Source organism: Prionailurus bengalensis, chromosome D4, assembly GCF_016509475.1.
Source record: "Prionailurus bengalensis isolate Pbe53 chromosome D4, Fcat_Pben_1.1_paternal_pri, whole genome shotgun sequence".
In the NCBI taxonomy this organism is placed as follows: domain Eukaryota; kingdom Metazoa; phylum Chordata; class Mammalia; order Carnivora; family Felidae; genus Prionailurus; species Prionailurus bengalensis.
Window position 1 is genome coordinate 94,228,100 of NC_057359.1, and position 24,980 is coordinate 94,253,079.

Consider the following 24,980-nt stretch of genomic DNA (forward strand, 5'->3'; position numbering starts at 1 on the left):
CCCCGTCCCGGGGCGCCGCTCTCGAGCCTGGGGTGCCCGGACAGCCCGGCACCTCCGCGGGAGCCTCGCTACCCAGCGACGCCGCCACCGGCACAGGTGTGCGCGGCCCCCATGGGGATCGCCCGGCTCTCCGCCGCGCGCCACCCAGCCATCCCGCACGGGGCCCGCCCCCCGTGACGTCCTTCCGCCGAGCGACGCGGGACCGCCCTCCGCAGCGAGCCCGCAGCGACCGGGCGGAGGCTGGGGAGGGGGCACCGGCCGGCCCGCCCCTCGGCAGGTGAGCCGGCTGCGTTCCCCGGGGCCACCAGGGGGCGCCCGCGCGCCGGGTTCCCGCGAGCCGCGCCGTTATCCACCCCGCGGGCGGGCCAGCGTGGCGGGCGGGGAGGGCAGAGGCAGGGAGTTGGTGGTGGAGAGGAGGGGGAAGAGGCGGAGGACGGACCCTGGCAGGGCTCGGTGAAGGGCCGAGGAAGGCTGGAGCCCGGGGGCCGGGGGAAGAGCCGGCAGAAGAGGACGCTGGAGCTGGGGGCTGGCCGGGGAGGGTCGGGGGGGCGGGCACAGGGGAGTGGGCGGGCCCGGCGGGGAGGGTCGGGGGCGGGGCCGGGAAGGCGGGGCTCGTAGCGCGGCGGCGGGAGGGGGCATCAGTGCGCGGCCGCCCGGCCAGGGCGGCGGCATGGGGCGGGTGCAGCTCTTCGAGGTCTGCCTGAGCCACGGCCGCGTCGTCTACAGCCCTGGAGAACCGCTGGCGGGGGCCGTGCGCGTGCGTCTGGGGGCGCCGTTGCCCTTCCGAGGTGGGAGCGGGGTCCCCTCGGGGGAGGGCCGGGCCGGCGGGGCTCAGGTGGCTGCGCAGCACCTGCGGCAGGGCCGGGGCTCCCGGAAGCGGCAGCCCGTGGCACTGGGGCCTGGACCGGCGGAGCCTGTGGCGCCACCTGCCGCCCCCTCCCTTAGTCTCCCGCCGGTCTTGGGAGCCTTGGGCCCCGCCGGCTGCGGGGAGGACTAGGGTGCGGCCAGCCGGGCGGCGCAGAGCCGCCGGGGTGGGTGGCTGGTGGCAGTGGGGGCGGAGCAGGGAGGCCCGGGTGGCCCAGTCCTTCCGCATCTGCCCTTCCTGTTCTCTCCTCCTAGGGTCGGCTAGAGTCGGGGGCAGGGGTTTAGATCCTGCCCACCTTGCCGAAGGCCACTCTGACTTGGATGCATGCAGGCCCCCGACCCTCGCTGCCAGTTCTGCAGGGTCCGCTGGGCCCCGCCCCTGCTGGGCCCTCACCTGGAGCCCGGCCCACGTTGGGCTTTCTCTCCCCACATGCCCAGGCCCCTGGCGCAGGCCCTCCCTCCTCGCGGTCCCACGGCATACCCGCTTCCACCCAGGCTGAGGTTTGGCCTTGTGAGCTGGGAGGGTCTTGCTCATCCCTCCGTGACCCAGGCGTTCAGCCCAGTGAGCGTCTAGGAGCTGAACCCGAGCCCTGCTAGCCGGTCCTTTGCTCGCACAGGCATTTGGGACTTTGGGACTGGAAGTTAGCTTGCTGCTGCGGTCATCCCTAGGGCTCTCTGCAGGTGCTGGCCTTATCTGCCATCTGAGGTATGGACAGGGCTCTGGATGGGACTTCAGCGTTCAGCCCTCAGGGTGCAGTGAGCAAAGCTGCAGCCCCGGGGCCTCTATGCCGGATCACTGGCTCTGAGTGCAAGACTGTGTGTGAGGGTGTTCCTGCTGGGGTGCTTCTCCACCTTGGCATGCTTGGCCAAAACCATAGCCGTCAGGCATCGCTCTGGACCTTGATCCTCTGGGCGTTAGTGTGGTTGACTGCTCAGTGCTTCTGGTGCCTACTGAGGACTGAGAGCCACTGCCCACCTTTCTGGGCAGCTGCTGCCCCTGTCCTGGACGGGTCTGACCCCTGACGTTTCTGTGTTTGAGGCCACATGGCTCTAGAAAGAAACTGAGTGGGTGTAGATGCTTCTGGTCAGGTGTCTGGCCTAGTGGGGCCTCCCCCTGATGACTGTTGTCTCCTTAGTTGGAGTTTGGAGTTTGAGTGGGGGTAGTTATGTTTGTGGCAGGGGGCCCTGTGACAGTGCAGCCCTTCCCTGGGGCACAAGTGACAGGTGAGAGGTGTCATGGGGCTGAGGGAGAGCCCAGGGTGCAGGAAGGAGGGGCAGGCTTGTGGCTCGGGGGACAACCACTGTGAGACCCCATGCAGAGCTCACTGCCTTGCTCATCTGCCCAGTCATGTTCCCATAGCAAACATGGCCTGGCCTGGGCAGAGCCCCCAGCAACCATGTGATAGGTGAGATGTAGGTGAATGGACAGGGCATAGGATACCAAGGGAGCCCCTGGTGATGGTCCTGATGGTAAATGTACTAGCCGAGCCCCTGATTAGGAGAGGGAAGATGGGGGTATTGGCCAAAAAGCAGATGGATAGTGACTTCAAGCCAGAGGGGTTATTCTTCAGATTGTCCCCAGGGGCCTAGATGGAATGTGGGTGCTGGGGCTGCTCTAAGGCTTCCTCTAGCCCTAGCTGGGTGTGGAAAAGGCAAGGCTGTGGTTCTTTCATTCTTTAAAAAAAATCTTTTTTAATGTTTATTTGTTTTTGAGATAGAGACAGAGCATGAATGGGGGGAGGGTCAGAGAGAGAGGGAGACACAGAATCAGGCTCCAGGCTCTGAGCTGTCAGCACAGAGCCCGACGCGGGGCTTGAACTCAGGGACCGTGAAATCATGACCTGAGCGGACGTCGGACGCTTAACCGACTGAGCCATGCAGGCGCCCCATTTAAAAAAACTTTTTTGGGGCGCCTGGGTGGCTCAGTCGGTTGAGCGTCCGACTTCGGCTCAGGTCGTGATCTCGCAGTCTGTGAGTTCGAGCCCCGCGTCAGGCTCTGTGCTGACAGCTCAGAGCCTGGAGCCTGTTTCAGATTCTGTGTCTCCCTCTCTCTGACCCTCCCCTATTCATCTCTGTCTCTCTCTGTCTCAAAAATAAATAAAGGTTAAAAAAAATTTAAAAAAACAACAAACTTTTTTTTTTTAAATGTTTATTTATTTTTGAGACAGAGAGACCAAGCATGAACGGGGGAGGGTCAGAGAGAGAGGGAGACACAGAATCTGAAGCATCTTTCATCTTTTTTTTAATTTTTTTTTTCAACGTTTATTTATTTTTGGGACAGAGAGAGACAGAGCATGAACGGGGGAGGGGCAGAGAGAGAGGGAGACACAGAATCGGAAACAGGCTCCAGGCTCCGAGCCATCAGCCCAGAGCCCGACGCGGGGCTCGAACTCACGGACCGCGAGATCGTGACCTGGCTGAAGTCGGACGCTTAACCGACTGCGCCACCCAGGCGCCCCGAAGCATCTTTCATCTTAAGATACCTGTTCAGCTCCTGTTACCAGCCAGTGATGCAACAGGGAGGCCCTCCACCCCTCTGGGAGGACATGGAGGTGGCGAGGACAGCAGGTCTTTCCTGGGGGGCTCCTAGTCTTACCCACTAAATACTTGTCTGAGGAGGGACAGTGATGATTTGCACTTCAGCTATGAGGGCACTGGCTGTCCTCAGAGCTACTGTAGAAAGCTGGGGAAGGAACCGGTTTCCTGGAGCCCAAGTCCAGCTGAGCCTGAGGCTGGGGGTCACACGGGGGTGCACTCTTTTCCAGCATTGAGGGAGGGTGGTACCCAGACGACAGCAGTGGTCAGCTCCCAGCTCTGTCAGTTCCCTGAGCTGTCACTGCAGGCCAGACACCATTCTCCCCACCTCCCGCGGACCAACTCTATAAACCGCCAGAGCAACCCTGAGAGGTGGGCACCATTATTATTGTCATGTTTCAGATTTGGACACAGGACAGACAGAAGTGCCTCACAGGCCAGAGCTTTAGTGAAAAGATGTGGCAAATGGTGGGCTGCTGTGGATTTGTGGGAGCTGGTGGAGGTGGGCGAGACCTTTGGGACCAGAATGAAGAGTGATGGCAGGTGGTGCAAGGGAGGAGGGCTACTGGACAGGGGAGGGCTGGCTGGGGAGGAAAGTTCTAGAAGTCTCTCTGGAACACAGTCCACATGATGATGTTCCTTAGAGAACTGGAGTAGCCCCAGACCCACTGTTAGAACTGAAACACTTTTAAACCTAGATGGTACAGCAGGGCTTGTTTCTGTGTGGCAGAGGCTGTCCCTTACCAGAACATACCTCCCCTGTCCTGTGGCTGTGCTGCCACCCATCACACTGGTGATGGTCATGGTCACCTGCGGGAGCAGATCCCCCCCTGCAGGAGGTGGGAGGGACAAGCCTGCTGTGTGTATCTGTCCCCTGCCCCTCCATTGTTCTCCTGTGGAGGAGAGTGCACAGGAACAGGCTGTTTGACTCCAAGACAGTGATTGGAAGCCGCTCATTCAGGCAAGGTCTCTGAAGAGGCTTAGGCATGTGTGCAAAAAGAGGCTCTTTGCCTGCACATTGGGAAGGTCATAGAACTTGCCCCCCACCCGGAATACCCCAAGGGTCGATTTGATACTGTTTGTTTTTCTAGGGTCAGGTGACCCCATCCATGGCTTGTTCACCGGAATTCTGGGGGCCAAGTTCAGTCTGGGCGGGTGACTGTTTTAACCATCCTGCTGTTGGACGTGGGCTATGCCTAGATAGTCTCGGTACCAGTGTTGCTCGAAGCTCTTGGGTAGCTAGGGTGGATTCTTTTTTTTTTTTTTTTAATGTGTATTTATTTTTGAGGGAGAGCACAAGTAGGGAATGAGCAGACAGAGAGGGGGACAGAAGATCTGAAGCAGGCTCTGGGCTGACAGCAGTGAGCCCGATATGGGGCTTGAACTCACAAACTGTGAGATCATGACCTGAGCCGAAGTCGGACTCTCATCCGATTGAACCACCCAGGTGCCCTATAGGGTGGATTCTAAGAACTGTTGAGTCCCCTGGTATGTGTGTGTAAGATCACAGCAGATCTTCCTGGTGCTTTTTCAGGGCCCCTGCAGTAGCCTACAGTTTGATCACCATAAAGGAGTGTGCTTTCCGTCTCCTAACACGTGTCAAAATATTTAACATCTGCCAGTCTGATGGGTTAAAATGGTAACTCATATGAGCCTCTCCGATTTCCACTGAGGTTGGACGTCCGTTCTTGTCTGTTTCTATGTAAAAGTTTCTACATAACAAGTCACTCCTAAGTCAAGTTGTTTAAAATGACCATCTTACCATGACCCACAGTGCTGTGGATTAGGAATTTGGGCAGAGTGATTCGTCAGCTGTGTGTGCCATCCATTGGGGTCACTTGACGGTTTTCAGCTGGCACTGGTCCAATCTGGGGACCACTTAACTCCTTCTGGCACACTGTGCTGGTCCCAGCGTTCGTAGGACAGCCAGATTCAAGGGAGAGCGCACCCCCTCCATGGGGAGTGTTAGGGTTATGCGGCATCTGGAATCGTCACGCTTCCCGTCCTTGTTCTGTTCACTCCCCTGCCGTGTTTCTCTTGGGCTGTGTTGGTCTATAGGAGCATCACTGATGTCCCAGATTTCTGGGGTGGGAACAATTCTGGGTCTGGCCCTAGGAAGGGATAGCTGATGGGAGTGTGGATTAGAAATCAGGATCCAGTCACAGGCAGTGCCAACAGGGGTGGAGGAGGAGCCAAGGGTTCACGGTGGGGGGAAAGCCCCGGTGGTCTGTGGATGGCTAACAGGAGGCCTGTTTGGCAGGATGGAGTCAGCCTGGGGAGACATGAACATGGCTGGTGTGGCTGGCTCCTGGCCCTGGACACTTGGGATACCAGGTTCCTCCTGCCTGGTGGCTCTGTCAGGAGGCTGTCAGATTCTGAGTCACCTTGCCCTCACTGGACCATCGAGTTGGGAGGAAGAGGAGGGGCTGGGCAGGGAGGCTAACATCTTTGGCCTCGTCTCAACACGGGGCAGGGAAAGAAGCGGAGCTGCCAGGAGTGAGAGTCACGGAGCTCCCAGCCCCTCTCTGCCTGGTTCTCCAGCCGTGCTGTCTTCTTGGTTGTCCAGCCACAGCCTGTGACCATAGTGGTCTCTGGGCATATGTCCATTAGAGTGAGGAATTTGAGTTCCCGACCACAGAAAGGTGGGGTGACCTGTGCTTCTGGTCTGGGTGCTTCCACAGGAGAGTCGGGGAGAGGACGGAACCATCTCTTGATGTTGAAAACCAGTCCTCCTGGGCAGCACTGGTCCAGGAAGTCAAGGGTGTCCTCACCTGCCAGTGTGCCAGACTGTTGGGTACCTTATCTGCTCAGGCAGGTCTGACCACATTCCTGTGTCATGAGGGTGAGCAGTTAGTTTCCTGGAGCATAAAGGGGTGCCTCCCAGCCTAGCTGACTTGCCTGTGAGGCAGCAGGAAGTAGGGTTGGAGGTCAGCGGCTCCCATGGGCTTCTGTTCATCATTGGTGTCCCAAGCATGCCCTATAGGCAGCTAAGTCTTCACAGGTCTGGTGGGCCCAGGGGTGGCTGGGAACAGAGGTTAACAGGCCGGGGTTGTCCAGGTGTCATCTGAGTGACCACTGGGGCCTTCCTGTTCTGGGCTTCAGGACAGATGTAACTCTGTGCCTCATTGCCGTGGGAGCACTGTACTGGGAGTACCGCAAGATGGAGGATGGACAGGAGGCATCCTCTGGAGAGCAGCAGGCCACTTGCTGGCCTGCCTAAGTCCCAGCACCCTTTAGTGCTGCAAGCCCTACCTAAGTCTCTGTGGTGGGGGCAGGGAGGGGTCGAGGACAGTAGCTGGCTGGGACTCACGCCATCCCCCCCTTGCAGCCATCCGAGTGACCTGCATGGGTTCCTGCAGGGTGTCCAACAAGGCCAATGATGCAGCGTGGGTAGTGGAGGAGGGCTACTTCAACAGTGCGCTGTCGCTGGCTGACAAGGGTGAGTTTGGGAGACTGTACTTGGCCTCACTGTGTAGAGTGACCCCGCCCACGGCAGACCTTGGTTGAGCGTGGGGCCCGTCTGTCCACCCTGCCTCCCCATCAGGCTCTGGGACCCCCGTGCTGGCTCACCCTCTAGCCCTACTTGGCATCCTGATGTATTTCTCTCCCCATCAGGCTCTGGGTATTGCCTGATAGGGGTTGGGTGGCTGAAGGGGGCCAGTTCCTTCTTGATTTGGGTGGGCTCTGGCTCCTGGAACAGCCCCATCTCCCTTTCCTGTTCAAGCCAAGATCTTGCATCACTTCCTTTGCCCAGGCTGCAGCCCGTTGCTGCTGTCGTGCCTGGACTCAGAGGCTGGGAGACCCAGTAGCCAGAGTCCGTGTGAGCTGGTCAGCTGCAGGGCCTGCTTCCAACCTGTGTCCTGTGGTGTCACCTCAAGGCTCCTGAGCCCCCTCTCCCCTACACCCCCCTCCTGTCTCTGCAGGAAGCCTGCCCGCTGGAGAGCACAACTTCCCCTTTCAGTTCCTGCTTCCTGGTAAGAGCCCAGCCTTGCCTGGCCAGGCCTCTTGGTGACAGTTGGTGGACAGGAGGTGGGGCAGGGGGCAGTTGGGTGCCATTCCCTGCTCTCTCTCCAGCCACAGCGCCAACGTCCTTTGAAGGCCCTTTTGGGAAGATTGTACACCAGGTGCGGGCCACCATCGACACACCACGTTTTTCCAAGGATCACCAGTGCAGCCGTGTGTTCTATATCTTGAGCCCCCTGAATCTGAACAGCATCCCTGACATCGAGGTGAGGATGGAGCGGTGGTCTCCTGGGTGGTCCCCACCTTTGCCGGATGTCCTGTCCTCAACTAAGATGAGGTGGCCGGGATCTAGAAGAGCAGCGGCCTCTCTGTCCCGAGCTAACTGTGCTGTGTCTGGGGGGCAGGGGATAGCAGGGCACAGTGGGCTTGTTCAGCGAGAGGCCTTAGGGATCTAGGCTGCCCACGCCCACCAAACCCCCTCACTACTGCCCTCCCCTCAAGCAACCCAACGTGGCCTCCACCACCAAGAAGTTCTCCTACAAGCTGGTGAAGACGGGCAGCGTGGTCCTCACCGCCAGCACCGACCTCCGTGGCTACGTGGTGGGCCAGGTGCTGCGGCTGCAGGCTGACATCGAGAACCAGTCAGGCAAGGACACCAGCCCTGTGGTAGCCAGTCTGCTGCAGGTCAGAGTCCCCTCTGACTGTCAGGGCCTGTCCCCATGGGACCAGAGGAGGGGTAGGTGCCTGGCCTGCCCAGGCTCACAGGCTGGCCTTTCCCCAGAAAGTATCCTACAAGGCCAAGCGCTGGATCTATGATGTGCGGACCATCGCAGAGGTAGAGGGTGCGGGTGTCAAGGCCTGGAGGCGGGCGCAGTGGCAAGAGCAGATCCTGGTGCCTGCCCTGCCCCAGTCAGCCCTGCCAGGTTGCAGCCTTATCCACGTGGACTACTACTTGCAGGTGCTGGGGGTTGGAGGGAGCGGGGTGGGAAAGGGGGGCAGGTGGCCTAGCTTCACTCTCCCATCCTCCCCAGGTCTCCCTGAAGGTGCCTGAAGCCACCGTGACCCTTCCTGTCTTCATCGGCAATATTGCTGTGAACCACGCCCCGCTGAGCCCCCGGCCAGGCCCAGGGCTGCCTCCTGGGGCCTCAATCCCGGTGGTGCCCTCCGCACCGCCCCAGGAGGAGGCGGAGGCTGCGGCCAGCAGCCCCCACTTTGCAGACGCAGTCTCCCTCTCCACGAAGAGCCACTCACAACAGCAGTCACTACCTGCCACCTTCGGCTCTGTGCCTGCTGCCCCTGAGCCCCGCCCTCAGGATGGCAGCCCTGCTCCCCACCCACTGCCCCCTCCCTTGTGCATCTCTACAGGTGCCACTGTTCCCTACTTTGCAGAGGGTTCAGGAGGGCCAGTGCCCACCACCAGTACCTTGATCCTGCCCCCAGAATACAGCTCATGGGGTTATCCCTATGGTGAGTGAGAGGCCTGGGGTCTGGCTGGGGGAGAGGGCCCCAGGAGCCCCTTGCAGACTTTGCTCTTTCCCCGCAGAGGCCCCGCCATCCTATGAGCAGAGCTGTGGCGGTGCAGATCCCAGCCTGACGCCCGGGAGCTGACCCTGTGCCGCCTTTTCCGGGTGGGCTGACCTCTGCCCTGGGACCGGGCGCCCAGGGCCTCGTGCCTTTGCTCCTGGCCTGGCCCGTCGCACTCAGGACCTGCTGCTGCCCGGCCGTTCCTCGCAGCCTCCGCCTCGGGATCAGCCTCTCCCCGGGGACTGGGGCCTAGAGAGATGGAGTGTAAATAAAGCGCTTCATTTGTAGAGCTGGGCACAGGCCGGCCTCTCTGGCGCCCTCCTCCAGCTCAGTGCGCGGCGGCCTAACCCTGGGGGCCTTCCTAGGCGCGCGCCCTCCTCCTGGCCCCGCCCCTCCCGGGCACGCGCCCTCCAGGCCCTGCCCCTCTCTTGGTTCTGGGCCCCCGGCTTCTGGGTCTCCCAGTCCCTTCCTGGGCGCGTGCCCCTCTCCTCGGGTATGGGCCCATCCTTCCTGGTGCCTAGGGCTGGAAGACAGGCTGGGGGAGCGGGACCAACCAGCGTGGGCCGGTTAACTTCAACTCGGGCCCGGCTGGCCTTCGCTTTTATGGTTCTGCTTAAGGATGTGCCCTTTAAGCTGGGCTTGCATGTCTGGGGCCTTGGCATTAATTTAAAATGTATTTGTAACGTGGGGAGATCACCCCTGTTCCGTTTGATTGTCACAAACATTGGACTTTCCCCTCTAGCACCCATCATTCCAGGGGGAGCGGCTCAGACCTCCTTGTCAGAGGAAATCCCTTGGGGGATGAGGAGGAGGGCTTGCCCAAGCCTCTGCCTCTTGTGCTATTCCCTTATCCTTGGCCTCAAGTCTCAAGTCCCTGCTGTTCTCACTGCTACTCTGGCTGTGAGGGATACTGTTGCTCCCCTCTCATCCAAGTGTGGACACAAGGCCAAGGCCACACCTGCTCCTGAGGTCCCCTTCAAATGCCTGTTGTCTAGGATCCAAGGAACCCAAGAACAAATAAAAACCGGGTTCGGAAGAGCAACGTTTACCAAAGGGACATCTGCAGATGTTCCAGGGCTGAGGGGAGGGTCTGTAAATGCCCAACGGGGCCAATGATTGTGTACTGTGCTTTAGGAAATAATGGAGGTGTGGTTAAGATAAGACTTTGGGTTCAAATTCCCTATCTGCCATATGGTGAGGGAGTGACTGGATAGGTGTCTGTTACCTTAATCTAGAAGACATTTATGGGATTATGAGAAGACATATTGAGCCCCTGCCCCTTTACTTCTGGTACACTTAACAGTGCAGAAGTGCAAAATTTGGGCCTGGTGACCTAGCTGTCATTCTCCAGTTCGGGCTTCCACTCCTGGGTCCAGAGTGGCCATTCCAGATTTCATCATCACCCAGTTTACTGGGCCTGCACCTCTAACTTCTTGGGGGGGGGGGGGTATAGGCTGGGAAGTAGATTCTATCATTTGTGCAAACATCCACCCAGCTACCTTTGACAGTTGGAAATGTGCTCTTTAGTCAGGTAGCCACGTACCCAGCTAAAACGTTACTATTTGTTGGACAAGGAGAGGACAAACATTGGAGGAAAGCTCAAAATATGCCACAAGGAGGATAATCTGCAAACCATCTGTTAGTGGTAGCCTCATAGTTGAAAATGTGCCTGGGTTTCAATCCTGTCTCTGCCTCTCAACAGTCAGGTAGTCTTGAGGGCACTCAACTCTTTTGCTTTGGTTTCCTCACTCAGAACGTGGGTAAGAGTCTTGCCTCTCAGGACTGATGTGATGGTTCACATGGCATGTGTTAAAAACTGCACTTAACATAAATGATCAACGATCATACAAGGATAGGGTGGGTTGGGCTGACAGAGCAAAACGGGAGCATATCCTACTTCTGACGCATTGACTTATGGTCCGTGTTTGCCTGGTAAAGGATTTTTTCTCCACATCTTATTCACTCAACAAATATTTATTTTTTTCTCCTGCATGCCAAGCATTGTTATAAGCACTAAGGCGTACAAGATAAAAGTCCCTGACTTTCTGGACTTACATTTTAATGGGAAAGACAGACAATATAACAGTGGAGTGCCAAGGAGTAAAATAAAGCAAGGAAGTTCTGGGGTGCAGTATTGTTTTCGGTAGGGAGGTAAGGGAAGGCTTTCCTGAAGAGGTGGTATTTGAGACCCAGCCATGGCAGAGAATTGAGCCACACATACCTGAGATAAAAGTGTTTCAGGGAAGGGACAGACTAGAGCCCAAGGCAGGAGTGGAGATGGAGAGTATGGTGCCAGAGTTAGGTGTGAGTGGAGGTGAGTTAAATTGGGCCGTACAGGTCATGACTACTCCCGAGCTTCCAGTCTTGAGGCTCCAAACAGTCAAGGGTCCCAAGCCTGTTAGGAGCTGACTTAGGTTGCCCCAAAGAAACAGGGAAGATTTCCTAGGTACTTACAGTCGTCCATTTCCTCCTTTGCACCTGTGTGACTGTCAATGTCCACCTTAGTAGAGTAATTTTTCTGGAGTCCCATGAGAGTGAGCCCGCATGTGTGAGGGGGTGGAGCAGGTTAGCCTTCAACTCAGAGCCTCCTCAGTTCTTGTTGCAAAGACCGGTCAGAGAACCCCAGTTACGGTCTATACATCTTTCTTCAACTGCCAGAAGATGATAGAATTCAGTCTGACCATGGGGGGCGGGGGGGTGGCGAAGCCAGTTTATGTGATCCTGTCCATGAAGGCGACTGGGTGTGCTGAGATCTTCCCCGTGCAAAACTGGGAGGCAGGCTGCTGGGTAGGTGCCGATTCAAGGAGCTTGGGGTGATCAGGGAGGCTGCCCAGGCTGGGAACACCTAACTGGAGAACCCCGTTCCTAGCGGGGGGCAGTCTTCCTCATTGGGACAATCCCCATTCTACCCCCAGCCTTCCAATCAGAACACTGTCCCCATCCAGAGCACACTTTCATAGCGGGCCACCTTCCCTAATCAGTGCATACTCTCCCACAGAAGAAACGGACCCTGGCCAGAGCACCCACCAGCTGTGACATTACCCCTAATCAGGGCACCTCTCCTAACCGAAGCACCCCAAACGGAGGCAAGCCTCCTCATTGAGACATCCTCCCAAAGTTGGGGCAATCCTCCCGTCGGAACATTCCCCTCCCCCCCATCGGGGCAGCCTTCTCAGTCGGCACACAGTCGGCACCCACTCCTAGCAGGACACCCCCCCCCCCCCCCCCAGCCGGGGCAACCTCACCACCGGGCACAACCCGTAAACACCCTCTAGGTGGGCATTCACCCCAACCAAGACCCGCCCCACCATGCCGGGAATACCCTCGAACCCGGGCACCGCCCTAGGACGCAAGTCAGGATCCGCCTTCTGGGAAGGCCGACGGAATCAATGTGTGTCCGGGGTTAAAGGTCAGGGGTCCTTCTCCACCCCGGCCAGCCCACCAGAATGCCCACGTAGAAGGAAAAGATATTTGCGAAAACCGGAGGACGACGCTTGGCCGCCGCGACACCTCCGGAAGATCGCTGCGTCCGGCCCCGCCCCCCACCTCGCCCGCGCGCGTCGGTTCCGGTCGGCGCAGGCCCGCGCCACGGACGCCGCACGCCGGGCTGCAGTGCGCAGGTGCGGGCGCGGGCGCAGGCGCAGACGCGCGTAACCAGCCCCGCCCCGCCCTGAGCCGCGAGGCGCGGGCGGGGCGATGGCGCGCGGGAGGGGCGGGGCCACGCTGCGGGCCCGGGCCATGGCCGCCGCCGATGCCGAGGTGAGGAGCGGGGCGGCGGGCCGGCGGCGGCGGGGGCGGCGGGCGCGGAGCCGGCGGGCGCGGAGCCGACGGGCGGGCGGGCGCACGGGCAGGCGGGGGCGCCGAGCCGGCGGGGGCCGGGCGGGCCCGCGCCTCCCCGCCGCCGCCGCCGCCGCCGCGCCTCAGGCCGAGGCCGGGCCGAGGCCGCCGGCGTCCGGGCCGCGCCGCGCGGGGCGCGCTTTGTGCGGCCGGCTGGCGGGGGGCGGCCGGCGGGCGGGGGGCGGCGGGCGGGGCGCGCGGTGAGGGCCGGCCGCCTGCGTCCGCGCCGCCGCCCCCGCGCGCCCCGGGCCTCGGCCGGGAGCCCCGCTGAAGGGGCGGAGGACAAAAGGGAAAGTGGGGCGAGCCGGCCAACTTCGCGGCGCGAGCCGAGGCGAGGCCGTCCGCTCCCGGCGCCTCTCCTGCGCCCCGCTGACCTTTCACTTTGTTCCGAATAGGATGGCACCGTCTTTAACGAAAAGTTGGCCGGCCCGGCGCGCTTCTCCCCAGACAATGCTGCCCAGCCCTGGCGGCTGTCAGAAGCAGGAATGCACGACTTCAGTTTATTTCTAAACAAACTGCCTAAACGGGCTTTGGATATAAAAAAGTTCCCATTCTCTTGTAAATGCGGTGTAGTCTTCCCTTTTGCTAATTCTCAAGGATAGTTTGTTTCCTAGCTTGTAGCAGCAGAGAAAGCAAACTCTTCTGAGATGGACCACTAGCTTCCCACTGAAGGGAAAAGCAAGCAGGAGGCAGTGTGCCCGTGGAAATGCAGAAATAGTGCGGTCTTCCGGCTGCCATAAGGGACCGGTTTGGAAAAAAGTGGTGATCCAAAAGTTTTTCTCTGAAAGTACTTTCATGCGTGGTAACAAATGCGGAGACTTCTAAAGATCAGAAAGCAAAGGTGTAGTAAGGAGCTGATACGATAACCTGGTGCAGAGCAGGGGATGGTCTTTTTATTCATCTTTTTCCTGCATTTTTGGGAGTGTTGATGGTAAGCTGGGGGGTGCAGGGAATTTTTGAAATTCAGTGCAAGGAGTGCTAATTGAATTCCTACCATACCTTCAAGGAATGTATCAGGCTCTGGACCAAGTGGGTAAATTAGTTAACTTTGAAAGTCACTTCCCAGTTCGTAGGAGAGAAGGTGTACAGCGATTGATGATACGTGTTGAGCGCTTGCTGTGACTCGGAGTGCCGACTTGCTTACTTTGGGTAAGTTCTCTCATTTAGGTTTCTCTGCTCTGTGCAGCAGGTACTGTTATTTCCTGACTTAGAGGAGATTGAATGACTTGGCCCAGTCAGTTGTAGTACTCGCACTTTTTCGGTGTTTGGCACATAGTAGGTTTTTAATAAATAATTGGCGAGCAGGTGACCCCAGATGGCTCTCATTCCACAGGCAGCCTTGAGTAGAGACCTTGACTGAACCAGTGATAATGACAGCCTGTGTTCACTAAGCCCTTACCTGTGTCCCGTCCTGGTGTAGTGCTTTGCATGAATTCGCTCATTGAAGCCTAACCGCGATCTTCTGAGTTGGGTACTGTTGCATTCCTATTTGCAGGTGAAGAAACAGGCAGAGTGCATCCCAGGGTTTCAGAGCTTATCCCAAAGATGGATGCAGACAGTTTGGCCTGAGAGCCTGTGTTCATTGTTCATTTAAACATGTGCTGTATCTTCGGTGGTCCCTTTCCGTCAATAAGTTTAGATTCATGATTTTAAGTGTTTATTGTGGAGGTGCGTGATAGGGTAAGGGGCCTTCTGGACGGTGGGTAGGCAAGGATCATCTATTGCCGCTAAATCTGGGCAATGGTTACTGGATCAGGGTGGCCAAATGGTTACTGAATCAGGATTGCCAAACGATTGAACCAGCAAAGTGAACACTTGAAACTTACCAAATTGCATGTTTATTCTTTTCTGTTTGTCTTGACCTAGAGAGAGAGTCACCACTTTTTCACGCTAAAGATTAGTGGAGTATATCCCCTGCCCCCATTTTGTTGATTAGTAAGTGGGGGCTCTTGGGATTTAATGTGTATTCAGTATTGCCTGGGACCAGAGCACAGGGCAGTCACTTGACTTAAGGCTTTTGACCCAGGGATGTCACCTTTCAGCTGGAGGGCCTTCCCAGGCAGATTGTATGCTTTCCTAGCAGAGTGCCTACTGTGTATCTCTTTCTTTATTATTTTTTATTTATTAAAAAAAATTTTTTTTAAAGCCTATTTCTTTTGAGAGAGAGAGAGAGAGACAAAGAGAATTCGAGTCGGGGAGGGACAGAGAGAGAGAGAGAGAGAGAGAGAGGGAGACTCGGAATCTGAAGCAGGCTCCAGGCTCCAAGCTGTCAGCACAGATCCCGACGTGGGGCTTGAACCCACGAACCATGAGATCATGACCTGACCTGAAGTTGGGCGCTTAACCGACTGAGCCACCATCCCTGTATCTCTTTCTTTAAACTCACTATTTTGTTAAAACAATCAGTGCATATGTACATAGTTTAAAAGTCAAATAATGCTCAGAGTGACTGCCTGGCTGACTCAGTCTCAAACGGTAGAGCATGCAATTCTTGATCTCAGGGTTGTGAGGTTGAGCCCATGTTGGGTGTTCCTACTTAGGAAAAAAAAATGAAGTAAAAAAAAAATCAAATAGTGCTGAACAACATTTATAAAAAGCCACCCTCCTCTCTTGCATTTCTAGAGAGGCAGCAGCCACTTGAGTCTTTACCATTTACTTCAGGTATCTAAATAATATGCTTGTGTTGCCATATCTTCATTCACCAAGTTTAGGGGTTATTTGTTGGCTTCCAGTGACTGTAGATGAGGACTTCAGTTCTCTCATACCTTCTGTGTCTCATTCAGAAAACTCACAATTCTGGTTAGATTCACATCTAAAATCCTGTCTGTTAGGTTCACATCTAAAATTCTCAGTCTGTTCGAGTCATTATTGTGCCATGTGGAGCCAGGTAGTAAACCTACAACTGTTTCTTTTTCTTCCTTCCTTCCTTCCTTCCTTCCTTCCTTCCTTCCTTCCTTCCTTCCTTTCTTCTTTCTTTCTTTCCTTTCTTTCCTTTTTTTTCTTTCCTTTTCTTTCTTTCAAAAGATTTCATTTTCAAGTAATCTCTACACCCAGTGTGGAGAACTCACGACCCCGAGACTAAGAATCATGCAGTCCACCTGCTGAGCACCAGGCACCGTGTATTTCTTTTTTTTTTGTATATCCTGCAGCCTTCTTTCTTCCCTGGAGTTAATAATTGCCTTATTTTTCATTTGTCTGGTTTTCTTTGAACCTCAGAATAATGTTCTTGCACTTTCTATTCTGTAAAATGTTTCTCAATTTAAGTTTCCTCCATTTAGCCCAGTCAGATCACTGTTCAGTTCCTCGGTGGTCCTGAGTCGCCCTGCCCGAGTCAGGATGCACTTGTTCTCTTGGATTGGTGCACACTCTCATCCTGGAATTCTTCCTGTCATTCTTCCGTAATGACCCCCTTTCCCTGCATCTAATGTCTCCCCTCTGTGTGTTTACTCCCTAATGGTGGTGGAACACATTGCTCAGTAGCTTCCCAGGGATTTTTTGGGAGGCAGAGTTTTCAGACTTGCATGTTTGAAAAAGTACTTATTCTACCACTATGTTAAAGAGTAAGTTTGGCTGGGTTTGGTGTTCCAGGTTGCAAGTAATTTTTAAGTTATCACTCTAGTGTGTTCTCGTTTTCATCATTGCTGTTGAGAAGTCCAGTGTGATTGTTACTCCTTTGGGTTTTTTTTTCATTAAAAATTTTTTTTTTAATGTTTATTTTTGAGAGAGAGAAAGAGAAACAGAGCATGAGTGGGGGGAGGAGCAGAGAGAGATGGAGACACAGAATCTGAAGCAGGCTCCAGGCTCAAAGCTGTCAGCACAGAGCCTGACTCAGGGCTTGAACCCACCAGCTGTGAAATCATGACCTGAGCCGAAGTCAGATGCTCAACCGACTGGAGCCACCCAGGCACCCCTATTATTCCTTTGTAACCATTATTCCCCCACCCAGTTTTTAGGATCATTGCATCCTTGATTTTCGTAATTTCTATGATGTGCCTTAATTGTAGCCTTTTTTCATTTATCATGCAGGGCATTAAATAGCCCAAAATCTGGAGTTCGATGTCTTTTTGTTTATAAGAAATTTTGTATAATATATTTGAGCTACTCAGTTTAGTTTCTACCATTCATTTGAATGTTATAGCTCCTGTACTTAGTATTCTGATTTTTAAAAGCTATTTTCCTGGTCACCTCTTGATCTTGTTCTACCTTTTGGGAGCATTTTTGACTATTCTAGTTCTTTCACAGAATTTTTAATTTCCCTTTTCATATTTACATATTATTCTCTTTTTGTAATGATTCCTATTCTTGTTTAACGTATACAGTGATTGCTTAATTTTAGTTAAATTTCCTAGAGTACAGTTAACATTTTTAATTTATGTTTTTATTTTTAGAGAGAGAGAGAGAGAGAGAGAGGGAGTGAGTGTGTGCAAATGGGGGAGGAGCAGAGGGAGAGAGAGCGCACATCTCAAGCAGGCTCCAGGCTGTCATCTTGGAGCCTGACATGGGCTCCATGCCACAAATTGTGAGACCATTACCCAAATGGAAATCAAGAGTCGGACGCTTAACCAACCGAGCCACCAAGTGCCCCTTAAAATATGTTTTTTTAGGTTTTAACTGTAGGGTTGCCTGGTGGCTCAGTGGTAAATGCCTGACTCTTGATTGGACTTCCGCTCGGGTCATGATCTCACTGTTCATGGGATTGAGCCCTGGGTCGGGTCTGCACTGACAGCTTGGAGCCTGTTAGGGATTCTCTCTCTCAAAATAAATAAACTAAAAAAAAAAAAAAAAAAAAAAAAGTTATTTTAAGAGGCTCCTGGGTGGCTCAGTCAGTTGAGCTTCTGACTTGGGCTCAGGTCATGATCTTGCAGTTCGTGAGTTCAAGCCCCACGTCGGGTTCTGTGCTGACAGCTTGCCACCTGGAGCCTGCTTCAGATTCTATGTCTTCCTTTCTCTGTCTGCTTCTCTCTGCTCGTACTCTGCCTCTCTCTCTCTCTCTCTCTCTGTCTCTCAAAAAATAAACATTAAAAAAATTATTTTTTAATTTTAAAAAATTATTTTAAAATTACTGTTTCCTGATTTTTTTGTTTCTCCTGCATTCCTCTTTGCTGTTGTATTTTTTGATCTTTTTCTTTCATTCTGGAAAGCTTCTTCCAATGTCTGGTGATCCTGGGCTGTTTATTCACCTTTAAGAATAAAGTGCTAAAAATGGAGGGCTAAGTGTTTGGGGGCTTCTTTGCTTGTGGCTTCAGTGGAGGGTGATGACTGAATTTTTGTTGGCTCTCCTCCAGATGTTACTGTCCCCTGGTTTGGCTTCCTCAGAGAAGCCTCCTTGTCTCTCGCCTTGCTAGTGTTAAGCTGGACATTCTGGAGCTAGGTTAAAGGGGAGGAGGAGGAGGAGGAGGAGGAGGAGGAGGAGGAGGAGGGAGGTCTTCCCGTGGCTCAGTACATAGCCTTTAATTTACCTAATCTCCCTGCTTTGTGCCCACTGTCCCCAAGTGTGGCACACTTCTGGTAGAGTTTTACAGAGCTTGCCCCTCTGGTCTCTGCGGCTACCAGTGAGGAGTTCTTTGCTGACTGGGTAGGAGGGGCCTGGAGACCCGAAAGTCCAGTGCTCTCTGTATGTATTCTTACACCCACACCCCTTTTTAGCCCAGGCATCATCCCCTTCTTCTGAGCCTCTCCATGGTTCTGTGGGGTCAATCAGCCTGCTTCTCAGCAGTAACCCCGGATATACGCTGCCCTTTCTCTGTTCTGTGCATTGATTTAGCTTTCCTCCATCTTCCCATTCATTTTTGTGTATGGGTCTCAAATGTCTCTTGGGTGGAGTTTATGTTTCTCTTTCCTGTTCTTGTCTTTGGTTGATTTTTGATAAGAGGAGGGGGTGGAAAGTGTTCTGCCATGTAGAAATGAGAAGCATTTTCTGTAAATCTTGAGAAGTGAGTTTTCATGCACACTGAAAGCATAGCTCTCCTGTGCAAAGGGCTGCTTTCTCTCAGGATCTTACTATGTGGTTTGTGTTTCTGGACTCATGACTGGGGAAGGTTCTGGAGTCATAATAAAGGTAAGCAAGACCAATGAATGTATCTTACTTAGCCCTAATGCTCAAAGGACATCTGTGGGTAGCTTAGTTGTTGGATCTAACGTGTGATGATCCTTGCCCGAGTGGGGGCTAGAGTCTTAGTTTTCTGCTTCCTGTCCATAACCCAAAACAATTTTGTATGTTCGACCACATGCACTGATCACAGCAGCCAGACCTGTGTTGGGAAAGGCTCCAGGAGGAAGATGGGTTAGCCCAGGTCTTAAAGGAGGTGAGGTGTGAATTGGAATGCTGAGGCACACTATGCACATTAAAAAAAAAAAAAAAAGCATTTTTAACAAATTCAGGAAATTGAAATCTAAAAATGCCAAATATTTGTCATCTATTTTTTTCTGATCTTTATGAATGCACATGCTCATATTTAAAAGTGGCTGTAATCAGTATGTGCTGTTTTCATTCTCTTCTTTTGTATGTTATTTCCTGTGCATCGACATCTTCAACATATTTAATAGCCACATGGTGTGTGTTATAAGGATGTCCCAGTTTCCTAGACCGTGAATTGGGGGAGTCTGCATCCTTTGGTACAAGGTGGAATTACTAGGTCAGAAGGGGCGAGTGGCAGGAGGTGAGGTTGGAGAGGCAGGGCAGGGTCATATAGGGTCTTGTTGCTTTGGTAACGAGTTGGTGGTTTCCTAAGCACTGTAGACAGTCATTGAAGGATTTTAGGCACAGAATGCTATTTTGAAAAGACGACTCTGGCTGCTGTGTGGAGGGTGGATTGAAGAAAGGTCAGAAAGGAAGCAGGGGGGACCAGTGAGCAGGCTCGGGCCTGTTGACGTGGTGGAGTTGCAGAGGCCAGTGGATTGAGTCAAGCTATGTATATGTGTAAATTTAATTTTTTGAGTAGATTAGATAGTTACATGGTTCAAAATAAAAAAAAGTATAAAGTGAAACGTCTCTCTGCTTTGTCCCCTGTCCACTCAGTTCTCTTGGCAGTATTATCGTTATTGAACCTATACAAGCAGGTACACGTGTAGATATTTTAGATTTTTTATTATGGAACTTTCTCGAACCTATTTAGAAGTAGATTTGGTGGTAGAGTCAGCCTTGTGTGCCTGTCTCCCGGCATCAACATTTACCTCTTCATGGACAGTCCCCACTCTATCTGTGAATATGTTTGATCTGTGAATATTTCAGTTAATATAAGTATTTCAGTCAATAAATATGCAGTTGCTATTCTTTTCTTTTTTTGGGTTCATATTTCTTATTTCATTTCAAAATAGGAAAAAAAATATGCTCTATTCATTGCCCTGGATAGATTTCTTTTAAATCTTTATTTTTTTCTTGCACTTGTTTTGAAGATAATGGTTCATTTGTCCCAAAGCTTTCCATAACCTTGATTTTGCTGATTGCATTGCTGTGATGTTATTTGACATGTTCCTCTGTTCTGTATATTTACTGTTGTTGATATGTAAGATCTAGAGCTGCTGCTTTCCAGTATGATAGCCATCATGCCGCTCTTGAGCAGTTGAAATGTGGTTAGTGTGAATTGAGATGTGCTGTAAGTGCAAAAAACACACTGGATTTTGAAGACTTAGTGTGAAAAAGAGAATGTAAAGTATCACATTAATACTTTAAAAAATAGTGATTGCATGTTGAGATACAAATTTTGGCTATATTGGGTTAAATATTATTAAAAATAATTTGTTTCTAATTCCTTTTTTAAAATGTGATTACTAGAAAATTTTAAATTCTCTACAAGGGTTCATGCTTGTGGTTCACATTATCTCTCAGTTGGACAGCCCAGGGCTAGAGCCTGCATCAGACGTAGGTTTGTCTTTTTTTTATTTTATTTTTTATTAAAAACATTTTTTTAAATGTTTTTATTTATTTTTGAGACAGAGCATGATCAGGGGAGGGGCAGAGAGAGAGGGAGACACAGAATTTGAAGGAGGCTCCAGGCTCTGAGCTTTCTGCACAGAGCCCGACGCGGGGCTCGAACCCATGGACTGTGAGATCATGACCTGAGCCTAAGTCAGATGCTCAACTGAGCCACCAGGTGCCCCCCCCCCCTTTTTTAATGACTTTTTTATTCGCTCTTTTAGCCATTTCTTGTTTTTAATGATTATTTATTTTTGAGAGAGAGCTCATGTGCAGGGGAGGGGCAGAGAGAGGGAGAGGGAGACAGAGGATCCAAAGCAGGCTCTGTGCTGACAGCAGACACCCCAGTATGGGGCTCAAACTCACGAACTGTGAGATCATGACCTGAGCTGAAGTTGGAAGCTTAACCATCTGAACTATGCAGGCGCCCCTAGGTTTGTCTTTTAAAAACTTTTTTTTTAATCAAGAATACTTTGTTACTAGGATTGAGATTTTTTAAATTAGGCATGATAAGTCTGGTCATCTTGCAGATGTTAACAGTCATTGATATTTATTGCTCAGAATCATTAACTGCAAAATGGCAGTCTTCGTTTATTATTATGAGTACTTGTACCAAACAAACAAACAAACAAACAAAAAAACTGCTTGGTTATTGTAAAGTACAACTCATGGGGAAAGAAAGATTTTTTTTTTTGATTGAAGTATATTTGACATACAATATTACGTTAGTTTCAGTGGAGGGAACAGAGTCTTGATATTATTACATGGAAAGTATCTGACACCCAGTTGCTTCCTAATAAGTGCTGCCTAAGAGAGGCCTAGAGGAGACTCTGTCTTGTGTAGTTTGAAAATTGTTTGCTAGGTTCAAAAATTGTTTGAAAATTGTTTGCTAGTTGTTAAACTGATTTCTGTCCTTGGAATCTAGGTCCTCTACTCCCTGTCAGATTCCAAGGCTGTATGTAGGCTTAGAGAGTCTTCGTTGCTTGCTCATCCTTGCCCTTTGCCTGTGTTTTGTGAGCTCCTTGAACACTAGAGTGAAACAAAATGCCAGCTGTATTATGGGCTGGGGAAAGGGCAAGATCAAGTGTTGCCCCATCTCTGGCTCATTGGCTCTTCTGTTTTCCTTCTCTTACAGAAGTGGTCTGTTAGGATCTGCCATTATGGGTCTGTAATGTCGGTCCCCATACAAATTCAATAACAGTAAGACATTTAGCCAAAACATAAAGACGGTTTCTGGGAGGACTTTATTAATGTATGGCACATAACACAGAAAAATGCACATTAGTGCGCGGTTGACTCTTGAACAACATGGGTTTAAACTGCTGATCCACTTACATAAGATTTGTTTTGATAAATACAGTACAGTATTCCAAAGTGCTCTCCTTATGATTTTCTTAACATTTTTCTCTAGTGTTTTTTTTTTTTTATTATAACAATACAGTATATGATATACAAAATCTGTTAATCTACTGTTTATGTTCTTGGTAAGGCTTCTGGTCAACAGTAGGCTTTTAGTTAAGTTTTTGGGGAGTCGGAAGTTACATGTGGATTTTCAAGTGCACGGGGCTGGCACCCTGACTTATTCAAGCGTCAGCTGCACTAGAACATGGTGTCTGGGAAGAGAGATACAAGAGTTTTAGTTCTTCTTTCAAATATGGGTGCTTTCTATTTCTTTTCCTTTTCCTTGCCTGATTGCTCTTATTAGAACCTGCATTAAAAAGTTGAATGGAAGTGGTGAAAGCAGCCCACCCATCTCATTTCTGTTTTGAAGGGAAAGTGTTCAGTCTTTTACCATCAAGGATGATGTCAGCCTTGAGTTTTCATAGATGCCTTTTATCAGGTTGAGGAAGTTCCCTTCTATTCCCAGTTTGTTGAGTGGTTTTTTTGTTTTTTTGTTTTTTTAATCAGAAAGGGATATTGGGTTTTAAGTGCTTCTGCATCTGTTGAGGTGATCATACGGTTTTATCCTTTGTTCTGTTAATATGGTGTATTACGTTAATTTTCATTATGTTTTTTTTTTTTTTAATTTTTTTTTTTAACGTTTATTTATTTTTGAGACAGAGAGAGACAGAGCATGAACAGGGGAGGGTCAGAGAGAGGGAGACACAGAATCTGAAACAGGCTCCAGGCTCTGAGCTGTCAGCACAGAGCCCGACGCGGGGCTCGAACTCACGGACGGCGAGATCATGACCTGAGCCGAAGTCGGCCGCTTAACCGACTGAGCCACCCAGGCGCCCCGATTTTCATTATGTTGAAACAACTCTTTCTGCGGTGAATCCACTTTGTCATGATACCTGATCCTTTTTACATCTTGCTGCATTTGGTTCAGTAGTATTTTGTTGAGGATTTTTGCATCAGGATTCATAAAGGATGTTATATTGGTCTGTAGTTTTTCTTTTTTATTGATGTCTTTTAGCGTTTGGTGTCACGGTAATACTGGCTCTATGAGTTGGCAAGTGTATTCTATTTTTTGGAAGTGTCTGTGAACTATTGGTGTTATTTGTTCTTTAAATGTTTGGTAGAATTCACTTGTGAGGCAGTTTAGTTCTGGGCTTCTCTTTGTTGGAAGTTTTTTCATTATTAACTTAAAAATTTTTTTTTAAATGTTTATTTTTGAGAGAAAGAGAGAGAGACAGAGAGGGAGGGAGGGAGGGAGAGGGGCCGAGAGAGAGGAAGACACAGAATCTGAAGCAGGTTCCAGGCTCTGAGCTGTCAGCACAGAACCCAGTGTGGAACTCGAACCCATGAACTGCAGGATTATGACCTGAGCTGAAGTCAGACACTTAACTGACTGAGCCGCTCAGGTGCCCCTCATTATTAATTTCTTGTTATAGATATTTAGGGTTTATATTCTTATTTTTGGTGTTTTATGTCTTTCTAGGAATATGTTCATTTTATCTACTTTATTGGCTTACAGTTGCTTATAGTATTCCCTTATAATTCTCTCTCTCTCTCTCTCTCTTTTAGAAAGTTGGTAGTAATATTCCCTCTTTCATTTCTGGTATTAGTAATTTGGGTCTTCTCTCTTTTTTTTTTTTGTCAGTTTAGCCACAGTTTTGTGAGTTATGTTGAAGTTTCAAAGAAGTAACTTTTCATTTTGTTGATACTCTTTTTTATTCTCTTTTCATTTATTTCCACTCTTATCTTTATTTACTTTCTTCCGCTTGCTTTGGATTTAATTTGCCCTTTTTCTAGTTTCTTAAGGTGGAAGCTTAGGATCTTGGTTTGAGTTCTTCTATTGTGATTGATAAAGGAATTTAAAGCTATACATTTCCCTTAAAGCACTTTTTAATTTGTGTTATGGTTGATTTGTATTCCCCAAAAAGATATGTCCTGTTCCCCCCCCCCCCCCCGCCCCGTACCTCAGAATGTGACCTTATTTGTAGATGGGGATCATTATAGATGAGTTCAGATGAGGTTCAGAAGAGCATGGTCCCCAATACAATGTGACTGGTGCCAGCATAAGAGAGAAGAGTGCTTTGTGAGGACAGGCTTACCTGGAGGGGACCTACAAGTTAAGGAACATCAAGGATTGCCTGTGAACACCTGGAAGCTGGAGGCACAATAAAGACCCCCTAGAGCCATCAGAGAGAGTGCAGCTCAGCTGGCGCCTTGATTTTGGATGTCTGGCTTCCAGAATTATGAGATAATGAATTTATGTTGTTTTAACTCACCCAGTTATGATACTCTTTTATGGCAGTCCTAGAAAACTAAAACAAGCTCCTCCTCTAAATTTTGATATGTTGTATTTTCATTTTTTTTTTCAGTTCAAAATATTTTCTATTTTCCCTTGTGATATCTTTGACTCATGGATGATTATTTGTTTCTTTTTTATTTTTTCTAACTTAAAAAAATTTTTTTTAAGAGAGAGAGAGTGAGCGCAAGTGGGGGAGGGGGCAACAGAATCTCAAGGTCCACGCTCAGTGCAGAAGCTGACATGGGGCTTGGTCTCACAACCATGACATCATGATCTGAGCTGAAATCTTGAGTCAGACGCTTAACCGACTGTACCATCTAGGTGTGCCTGTTTCTTCTTCTTTTTCTTTTTTTAGAGAGAGAGTGCATGTCCATGGGGAAGGAGCAGAGGGAGAGAGAGAGAGAGAGAAAATCTTAAGCAGGTTCCATGCTCAGAGTAGAGCCTGATGTGGGGCTCATTCCCACAACCCTTGGATCATGATCTCAGCCAAAAGCAAGAGTCAGATGCTCAACCTACTGAGCCTCCCAAGTGCCCTGCCCATTTTTTTATTTTGTTTTCAGTAGGCTCTATGCCCATGATGGGGCTTGACTCACAACCCTGAGATTAATAGTCACGTGCTCTACCACCTGAGCCAGCCAGGAGCCC

The 24,980-nt window shown here is 51.0% G+C and overlaps 2 protein-coding genes and 1 long non-coding RNA gene across 13 annotated transcripts in view; 2 read left to right on the plus strand and 1 right to left on the minus strand.

The window, feature by feature from the left end:
- The first annotated feature begins 175 nt into the window (after positions 1-175).
- On the plus strand, positions 176-9,173 carry ARRDC1 (arrestin domain containing 1). Of its 4 annotated transcripts, none has more exons than XM_043567339.1 (8): positions 176-277; positions 6,728-6,838; positions 7,323-7,373; positions 7,474-7,628; positions 7,864-8,046; positions 8,144-8,320; positions 8,394-8,829; positions 8,906-9,173. In XM_043567339.1, the coding sequence occupies exons 2-8, from the start codon at positions 6,745-6,747 to the stop codon at positions 8,968-8,970; spliced, it is 1,161 nt and encodes a 386-aa protein (XP_043423274.1). In that variant the 5' UTR covers positions 176-277; positions 6,728-6,744; the 3' UTR covers positions 8,971-9,173. The 4 variants fall into 4 exon arrangements, with proteins under 4 accessions (XP_043423274.1, XP_043423273.1, XP_043423276.1 ...); XM_043567338.1 differs by lacking the exon at positions 176-277 and adding an exon at positions 588-788; XM_043567341.1 differs by lacking the exon at positions 176-277 and adding an exon at positions 1,086-1,570.
- On the minus strand, positions 7,490-12,464 carry LOC122475399. Its single transcript, XR_006295158.1, has 2 exons — positions 11,341-12,464; positions 7,490-9,135 (listed from the first exon to the last, which is right to left on the minus strand). It is a non-coding gene; the product is annotated as an uncharacterized LOC122475399 (long non-coding RNA).
- Positions 12,465-12,510: 46 nt separating this feature from the next.
- Positions 12,511-24,980, plus strand: part of EHMT1 (euchromatic histone lysine methyltransferase 1) — a 154,034-nt gene continuing 141,564 nt past the window's right edge. For 3 of the 8 annotated variants that reach the window (XM_043565743.1, XM_043565739.1, XM_043565744.1), the window contains exon 1: positions 12,576-12,645. In XM_043565743.1, coding sequence (XP_043421678.1) covers positions 12,583-12,645 — 63 coding nt within the window. In that variant the 5' untranslated portion in view covers positions 12,576-12,582. Of the gene's footprint in view, positions 12,646-24,980 lie in introns of all 8 variants that reach the window. The other 5 variants (XM_043565740.1, XM_043565741.1, XM_043565738.1 and 2 more) reach the window with 4 other exon arrangements.